This window comes from Procambarus clarkii, chromosome 60, assembly GCF_040958095.1.
Source record: "Procambarus clarkii isolate CNS0578487 chromosome 60, FALCON_Pclarkii_2.0, whole genome shotgun sequence".
Lineage (NCBI taxonomy): Eukaryota > Metazoa > Arthropoda > Malacostraca > Decapoda > Cambaridae > Procambarus > Procambarus clarkii.
Genome location: NC_091209.1, coordinates 32,022,184 through 32,032,435, shown reverse-complemented (window position 1 = coordinate 32,032,435; position 10,252 = coordinate 32,022,184). Strand labels below are relative to the sequence as shown.

The window sequence follows — 10,252 nt, the reverse complement described above, 5'->3', positions numbered from 1 at the left end:
CTGAATGCACTAACATGTGCGTCCTCATATCTCCAAGACGACTGAATCTCTTACCACACTCTAGACACTCATGAGATTTATCTCCTGAATGCACTAACATGTGACTCCGCATATTTCCAAGATCATTGAATCTCTTCCCACACTCTGGACACTTATGAGGTTTATCACCTGAATGCACTAACATGTGACGCTTCATACTTCCAAGCTGACTGAATTTCTTTTCACACTCCGGACACTCATGAGGTCTATCATGCGAATGCACTAACATGTGACGTATTATAGTTTTACGTTCTCTAAATTTTTGCCACACTCAGCACATTCAAAAGGTCTTTCCTCCGTATGCACCATCCGGTGATTCTTCAAATGTCTAAGATGTTTGAATCTCTTCTCACACTCTGGACACTCATGAAGTTTCTCACCCGAATGCACTAACATGTGACGTTTCATATTTCCAAAACCACTGAATCTGTTTCCACACTCTGGACACTCATGTGGTTTGTCACCCGAATGCACTAACAGGTGACGCATCATACTTCCAAGCTGACTGAATCTTTTCCCACACTCTGGACACTCATGAGGTTTGTCACCTGAATGCACTAACAGGTGCTTCCTCATATTTCCAAGACCATGGAATTCCTTCCCACATTCTGGACACTGGTGAGTCTTCATCTTCTTTGTGTTAGGTGCAGTTTGTGTGACAATTTTCTATGGATGACTGCAAGAGTGATGATGTTGGAGGACGCATCAGGGTCCTGCGTCAATGTTGACGGTTAGGCAAGGCATTAGTGTTGTTTCTTTGGCGTTAGATTTGATGTGAGCACTTCGCGGTCAAATGTGGTGCTGCTTCTTCATTATCGATGTTGTTTGTGTCAAAGTTTTATGCTCGTCTGGGCCTTTACCAGTTGCTGTAGACAAAATGGTACCCGACGCTCTTACAAGCGTTCCAATGTTTTTTTCTGGTTCAATAACTTATTTTTCTTACTTATGATTGGTTGAATTTTATGATTATAATTGGTCATCTACGTTCTTTAATTATGTTTTTGCTCATCTTTTCAAATTAAAGAATGCACTTAGAATTCTTTCTTTATACATAACACTATACGATTATTACTTTTGAAAGGAATCAGTTCTCTCCTGGTGGATTAGGTCCAAGTCATATCGTATACTTTTTTTTTTTTTTTTTTGCAGGGATATTCCTACGCGGGTCCTAAGCCTCTGGCTGGCCCACTAAGTGTTGCTTCTTTCTGTTTTACTTGGGCTGAGTATAAGTATTTATGACACGTATTGTCACATCAGTAAGATTTTGCCATATGTGTTTGACAACTTCTTCCCCAGCAAACACAGAACGTTTGTGGACGTTTTTAAATGGTTCCACAAAGGTAATACTGTAACTTTTGACATAAATACGTATATCTGACATTCTTAAAACCAAAGGATATAACTAAAAACATATATTCTTATGACACAGTTTTTTAAGATTTATGTAAAAATTTAAAAATAATAGTAAATGCTATGGTATTATAATGTTTTCATGCTTTATATTTAAGAATAAATAATTTTCAGTCAACATTTAGTTTTTTTTGTTTACTTTCTGTAAAGCTATCCAATTTACGTTCTTATAACATAAATATAACATTTATATGACGTCAGTATAACGTTATTTACACGACATCATTACGTTATTATGATGTTATATTAACGTATAATTCCTGTGTGAAAACCAGAATATATATTGAACTTTATGTTTTAAACATTGTAAAGTTATCATAAAACTTGGATTAGACGGTAAGCATGCTTTACTTATGAAAATATACAAACAAATCAACAAAAACATTTTAACATAAAAAACATAAACATAACATAAATTAATTGCATGCATGGAGTTAACTGGAACTCTGTAATATTGCATACATGAACCTTAAGGTACAAACCCAGTGTATTTACTCATACAGTTCTTTCCTAAATCTAAATTTTTCCAATTTTTACACTTTGTTTCGAGTTCTGTCTTGTGTTGCTACTTTTAATACCCCATTAATGTCCCCTTTGTTATGTCCATTCATCCCATTGTGCACCTCTACCATATATCACTCCTAATTCTTTGCTTTTCTAGAGAATGTAATATAAGCTTTGACAATCTTTCTTCATATGACAGGTTAACAGGTAGAACAAAGATTACCATTTATATATGGATAACCATTATAAGTCGGTTTGAATGAGTGAATTGCTGCTTGAAGATAGGTATATACACGTGTATATACACGTGTATATACAATCTATCAGATTGCATCGTGGTGAGCCTAAAACCCCTTCAGATCCAAGCAAAGGGTAAAATGCCAGCAGATACAATTGCGAACACATTGATACCAAAATGAAAGACATATGACGAGAATTGAGGTAACCAAAGTGAAAAGTGTGTTCACATTACATTGCACTAGAGTGCTCCCAGGTTACTTTCTCTCACTTTCTCTGTTTTGTGTGGATGGTCCGCCGTGCTTTCATCACGTCAGCGGTGGAGCACGCTGCTGTTTTTGACATTTCATGCATAAATTCCGGTTGGAAATTCTATTGCGAACACATTGATACCAAAATGAAAGACCTAGGATGACAATTGAGGTGACCAGAATGAAAAGAGTGTATACATTTTATCGCTCTTGTGCGCTCCCTGGTAACACGCTCTCGCTTTCTCTGTTTGTTGCGGATGGTAAGCCGGGCTTTGGAGTTTATATGCCTTTAGTCCTGTAGAGAATTCTATTGCGAACACATTGATGCTAAATTGAAAAACCTAGGATGAGAATTGAGGTAACAAAGTTGAAAAGGGTATACACTTTTCAGTATTATCACGCTCAGCTTTCTTTTTCTGGTACCCTTGGCCTACATTCATCTTGTCGGCGGGTGGAGCGCGCTGCTGTCTTTGACATTATATGCACATAGTTCTGTTGGGAATTCTATTGCGAACGCATTGATACCAAAATGAAAGACATAGGACGAGAATTAAGGTGACAAAGTTGAAAAGAGTATACACTTTTCAGTATTTCCGCACACTACCAGGGAATGTCCAAAAAAAAATGGAGAGAGTGGAGGGGTAACTTGCTCAAAACGCGAAATTGTTTGGGGAGATTAACTTTCGTTCAATACTATTATGCAAGAGGAGCGACACATCTATGGTTCATCCAATAAAATCAGCAGACTTCTAGATGTTACTACTGCTCGGCTTAGACTCGGTTACAAGTATTTCTGGGAATTCTCATTATCTGCCGATGTAGACCTGACCAAATGTTAACTGTCAACAAAATTATTCGCACACCCTCCGTCACTATGTGATAGTGAATTCAGAGACAAGTTTATAACCAATGTACCAACGATGTGTCAATATTTCATTCAAAATTATCTGGTACCAAGAAATTTTAGCCAAATATCCCCAGTTTGCTAACTGTAAGTAGTAACAAGTGATTGTAACCTATCCACCGCTGCCCACTGGATGGGGGGCGGTGTGCAGGACAAACATATCAATTGTGACACTAGCTCTCCACATATGTCAGTTGCTTAATTTAGAAACTGTACTTGTGATCGATCTCGAACCCATTGTTGATGTGACGACTTATACTGAATTTTGTAACTAGCTCATCAAGATTGTAACTTGCTTAGCTAAATGAATTGTGGGGTTCAGTCCCTGAGCCCATTATGTGCCTCTGCAACCCTTTCCACTACCGCCCACAAGATGGGTATGGGATGCATAATAAATGAACTAAACTAACTTTAAGGCATCCTGAAAGAAAGCTTGGAGGGTTTGAAAAATTGCAGAACGAAGGCCGTGAGGATAATCCTTGGGTGCCCTCGTACCACAAAGATACTTAATATGAGAAAGGAACTTAATATTCCGAGCGTTGTTTATCGTGTTACTGAAAATAACTGTCAAATTGGTATAAAAATGCTTAGGCTAGCTCATCCTAACCCTTGCACAGAAGCCCTCCAGAATTTCTTTATTGAATGTTGAAAACAACCCTCAAGTTGACTATTTCCGTAACAGCATGCACTCCTGTATGCTAATCCCCACAATCACCAAGCCCACCCGAGTCACTCAAACATCTGCCACTACCCTGGATCACCTTTGGACTAATATAACAGCTCCCCTTACATCTGGGGTAATTTATGACAGAACAACTGACCACTATCCTACTTTCCTCATAGCAAACATTGACACATCACCACCAGAAACCAAAAAACTTTCATTCAGGCTACATAGTGAATTCAGCTTTAGGCAATCTCTCTAATGCACTTCACAATATTAACTGGGAATCTGAATTTAATATTCACAGGATATAAACTCATCAACTAACCTCTTTCTCTACAAAACTCTAAGCCTCTACAACACTCACTGTCCCCTCCTTACCAAACAAGTAACTGATAAAAGAAAAAATAACCCGTGGCTCACAAGTGGCATAATTAAATCAATCAACAAAAAACATGAATACGAAAAGAAATTTAGGAGTGGCCTAATTCCAATGGAAGTAGTTAAAAGGTACTCGTCAGTGCTTACCAGTATCATAAGAAAAGCAAAACTTTCATATTATGAGACTAGATTCAAAGAAGCAAAAGGCAACATGAAAGCACATGGAATACCATCTCTAACATCCTGGGAACTAAACAACACTCCCACAACCAGATAACACTCTCTAAGGATGGCCTTACACCTGTCATCTGACTTAGAAATGGCGAATGAATTTAATAGCTTCTTTTCATCGATTGGTGCTAACCTTGCAAGTAAAATCCCACAGACTCAGACACATATCAACACATATCTCTCAGGCAGCTATCCAAACTCTCTTCTCCTCTCACCAGTCAGCCCGTCAGATGTTGTGTCCATCATACATTCACTAAAAAACCAAAGCTGGGAACATCAGTGAAATCCCATCCATTGTATACAAGAGCGCCTCCCATATGCCCTTGCACCACCTATAGCTCTGCTGTTCAACAAATCCTTGAGTGTCATACATTCCCTGATATCCTTAAAAACGCAAGAGTAACGCCAGTTCATAAAGGAGCTAGTGGATTATGTTGCATCTCTGCTTGCCTTGATGACTGAAAGAAAGCTTAAAGGGCTTGAAAACTTGCAGAACGAAGCTTGAAGATAATCCTTGGATGTCCCTAGTACCACAAAAGATACTTAACATGAGGAAGGAACTTAATATTAACTTAATAATAGAATATGAGTGCATATTCTACTGCATTACTATTTGTAATGATCCTCATATTGTGCTTCAGTAATCCAATGTATAACCCTGAGATGTTTTCCTAATTGTACTTAGGATTCCTTGTTCATTATTGTGGTATTGTTCTGATCTGCTTTTGTGTCAAATTCTTGCATCGTACCTGTAAACAATTTTTGACAATTTTACTGTAATTATCCTACTTAAAATCATCTGTACTTGTAAAGTAAAGCTGTAATGTACCTGTTAAACACTTTTTATCAATTTTACATTTAATTATTTCTCTAAAACTCTGTTTAAGAATTTGCTCAAAGATTAGTTTAAGGACTTGCCCGAAACTCTATATATGCAAGCTAGTGGTTTTACAAGATTATAATTCTAACTTAAGCTCTATGTTGTGTCTTAACCCCCCAATGTACGTTCTTGTATATATATAAATAAATAAAATAAATAAATAACGAGGGATCGAGGCATTAATGCGCAGTACGTGCTTCCCTCATACTGTGACGTCACAGCGCCATCTGACGACAGCATAAACACAGGCGGCCATTTATGTTCCACCAAGATTAAAAAAAAAAAATAATTTTGCCCCGAGGGGCGAGTTTATTGGGCAGCGCCCAATGTGTTCGCAATAGAATGTTCTACAAGAACATGTATAAAATAAGTGACACAGAGATTATTGATGTGTGTATTTTGTGTGGGTGATTATAAATATGCATGTGTATGTATATATGTATACGTATATATATATATATATTATATATGTACATGGTATGTATGAGAGTGTGTACATGTATATATAACATTAATAATTTTGTAACTAGCGTCAAAAATTGTTATTTGCTTAGCTAAACAAACTAGAGAGGTTCAGTTCCTGAACCCATTATGTGCCTCTGTAATCCTTTACACCACCGCCCACGGGATGGGTATGGGGTGCATAATAAGAAAGATATTGAAATAATAAGGGTATGAAATGTATCAAACATAAACATTAATGTTAATGCCATCAGGTAAAAATCAGGTTATTATTTGTAAAGAATTTAAATGAGTTAAACTAAATACGAACTTAATATGTTTTGCTAACGCAAAAATATATTCCCGAGGTATTGTAATTGCAATAAATATTTAATACAATTTATTTGTATCATTTTTTTTATTTTAGATTTCCGTATTGCTTGATAATATATAATAGCGTTTAGATAATGCTAGCGCTGGACATTCTTTAGGCTCGTTGCATGTTGTGGTAGTCGCCGCCATTTAAAAACCTGTGTCGAGAGGGACGGCTGCTGGCTTATCCACAAAATCCTGCTGCATCTTCAATAGTTAAGGTAACTGTTTTCTTTATTTGCTCTTAGACATGTGTAGTATTATATATAAGCTTGTGGTGTAGGCTGGATGGTGTGTTGATGGCCCTGGAGGGCGTGTTGAGGCCTGGAGGCGTGTTGATGGCCCTGGCTGGATGGTGTGTTGATGGTGGTGTTGTGTTGATAGGCCCTGGAGGTGTGTTGATGGTGGTGTTGTGTTGATGGCCCTGAGGTGTGTTGATGGTGGTGGTGTGTTGATGGCCCCTGGAGGTGTGTTGATGGTGGTGTTGTGTTGATGGCCCTGGAGGTGTGTTGATGGTGGTGTTGTGTTGATGGCCCTGGAGGTGTGTTGATGGTGGTGTTGTGTTGATGGCCCTGGAGGTGTGTTGATGGTGGTGTTGTGTTGATGGCCCTGGAGGCGTGTTGATGGCCCTGGAGGTGTGTTGGTGGCCCTAGCTGGAGGTGTGTTGATGGCCCTATATATTATATTAGGAATATCAGAGGTCCCAGGACAATTATTGTGCATGTGTAGATGTAGTAGATTTATGTAGTATATTTGGCATATTAATGGCATTTAGTTAAGGCCACTTAGTGGCATGTCTCTGCACCGTTTCCAGTTTGTTGATATGCTTTCTAAGATATGGGCACCATACAACTGCTGCATACTCCAACTTTGGTGTAACAAAAATTGTGAACAATTTCAAAATTTTCAAAATTTCAATTTCAAAATTTCAAAAAATGCATTTTTATATCATTAGTATTGAATAATAATAATGCAAATAATTGACTTATAAATGATGTACAATTAATTGGTAGGTGATATTATATTATTAATATTTTTTCATTCTTGCAAAGCCTTAACAAAGCCATTAACATGTTAATATAAACTTGATCACCTTCCACTTATTTTCTCATGTGCTACCTACATGTACAAAACCTTATTCCTAAATGCATATTTTGTTCTGAAGCTTGTCCTTTATATGTTGTGTATCACCATCTCTGGAGAGTTTTATCTGATTGATGTATAAATTACTTTTAATTTTACAGAATATTATTGTTATACTGAATTTATTATTATATAAATAACTTAATTTTACAGAATCATCTATCAACGCACATCCACAAGTTGAGGAGGAGGATGTGACCTTCCAGATTTCTCAAGTACTGAAACATAGACCAAACAGGCCTGGTGGATCTAGGTACAAGGTAAAATAATTTAAATTTTTTTTTTTTTTTCCTAATTGTCCGATATATATATATATATATATATATATATATATATATATATATATATATATATGTCGTACCTAGTAGCCAGAACGCACTTCTCAGCCTACTATGCAAGGCCAAATTTGCCTAATAAGCCAAGTTTTCCTGAATTAATATATTTTCTATAATTTTTTTCTTATGAAATGATAAAGCTACCCATTTCATTATGTATGAGGTTAATGTTTTTTTATTGGAGTTAAAATTAACGTAGATATATGACCGAACCTAACCAACCCTACCTAACCTAACCTAACCTATCTTTATAGGTTAGGTTAGGTTAGGTAGTAGAGAAAGTTAGGTTAGGTTAGGTAGGTTAGGTAGTCGAAAAACAATTAATTCATGAAAACTTGGCTTATTAGGCAAATCGGGCCTTGCATAGTAGGCTGAGAAGCGAGTTCTGGCTACTAGGTACGACATATATATATATATATATATATATATATATATATATATATATATATATATATATATATATATATATATATATATATATATATATATATATATATAGTGTGTGTGTGTGTGTCGTACCTAGTAGCCAGAACGCACATCTCAGCCTACTATACAAGGCCCGGTTTTCCTAATAAGCCAAGTTTTCATGAATTAATGTTTTTTCGACTACCTAACCTAACATTTTCAGCTACCTAACCTAACCTATAAAGATAGTTTAGGTAGGGTTGGTTAGGTTCGGTCATATATCTATATTAATTTTAACTCCAATAAAAAAAGAATTGACCTCATACATAATGAAATGGATAGCTTTATCATTTCATTAGAAAAAAAATAGAGAAAATATATTAATTAATGAAAACTTGGCTTATTAGGCAAATCGGGCCTTGCATAGTAGGCTGAAAAGTGCATTCTGGCTACTAGGTACGACATATATATATATATATATATATATATATATATAGTTATAGTTAGTGTGTGTGTAAATACCTAAGTGTAGTTACAGGATGAGACCGTCTTCCCAGCACTCTTTGTCATATAACGCTTTGAAACTACTGACAGTCTTGGCCTCCACCACCTTCTCACCTAACTTGTTCCAACCGTCTACCACGCTATTTGCGAAAGTGAATTTTCTTATATTTCTTTAGCATCTGTGTTAAGCTAGTTTCAATCTATGACCTCCTGTTCTTGAAGTTCCAGGTCTCAGGAAATCTTCGCTGTCGATTTTATCAATTCCTGATACTATTTTGTATGTAGTGATCATATCACCTCTTTCTTCTGTCTTTTAGTTTTGGCATATTTAATGCCTCTAACCTCTCCTCGTAGCTCTTGCCCTTCAGTTCTGGGAGCCACTTAGTAGCATGTCTTTGCACCTTTTCCAGTTTGTTGATGTGCTTCTTAAGATATGGGCCAACTTCTGTTGTTGGGCACCACACAACAGCTGCATATTCTAGCTTTGGCGTAACAAAAGTCATGAACAATTTCTTTAGTATATCGCCATCCATGTATTTAAACGCAATTCTAAAGTTAGAAAGCGTAGCATAGGCTCCTCGCACAATATTCTTTATGTGGTTCTCAGGTGATAGTTTTCTATCTAGAACCACCCCTAGATCTCTTTCTTTATCAGAATTCTTTAAAGATTTCTCACATAATGTATAGGTTGTGTGGGGTCTATGTTCTCCTGTTCCACATTCCATAACATGGCATTTATTAACATTAAATTCCATTTGCCAAGTGGTGCTCCATATACTTATTTTATCCAGGTTTTCTTGAAGGGCATGACAATCATCTAAATTTCTTATCCTTCCTATTATCTTAGCATCATCAGCAAACATGTTCATGTAATTCTGTATACCAACTGGTAGATCATTTATGTAGACAATAAACATCACTGGTGCAAGAACTGAACCCTGTGGTACTCCACTTGTGACATTTCTCCAGTCCGATACATTGCCTCTGATTACTGCCCTCATTTTTCTATCAGTCAGAAAATTTTTCATCCATGTTAGAAGCTTACCTGTCACCCCTCCAATATTTTCCAGTTTCCAGAACAACCTCTCTATGTGGAACTCTGTCGAATGCCTTTTTTAGGTCCAGATAGATGCAGTCAACCCAACCATCTCTTTCCTGTAATATATCTGTTGCTCGATCATAGAAACTGAGTAAATTCGATACACAGGATCTTCCAAATCGAAAACCATACTGTCTGTCTGAAATTATATCATTTCTCTCCAGGTGTTCTACCCATTTAGTTTTAATTATTTTTTCCAATATTCCAATTCCAATTTTTTCCAATAATGTGTGTGTGTGTATGTATATTTGTGTTGTTGAATATGACCGAAAGTCATAGTCTTTCTGCCCCTCTCCTTACTGCTATTGTTGTTTCTCGCATCTTTGTATTGCTTGTATGTTTGGGCAATTTTTCCCTTTTTCCTAGTTCTGCATCTCTGCTTTAGTATAAATTTTGTTGTGCCATTATCATATATTTCACAAAACTTGACATACATCTCATTTACTTCATGT

At 36.5% G+C, this 10,252-nt stretch overlaps 1 protein-coding gene across 1 annotated transcript; it reads right to left on the bottom strand.

The window, feature by feature from the left end:
- Window positions 1–276: 276 nt before the first annotated feature.
- LOC138353944 (gastrula zinc finger protein XlCGF17.1-like) lies at window positions 277–669 on the bottom strand. The gene has a single exon (XM_069307377.1). It carries the CDS (start codon window positions 667–669, stop codon window positions 277–279), a length of 393 nt encoding a protein of 130 aa, XP_069163478.1.
- Window positions 670–10,252: the final 9,583 nt, after the last annotated feature.

Bases quoted from the DNA above. Each gene is read 5' to 3' on its own strand.
- LOC138353944 (XM_069307377.1), bottom strand. From the start codon at position 669: ATGAAGACTCACCAGTGTCCAGAATGTGGGAAGGAATTCCATGGTCTT.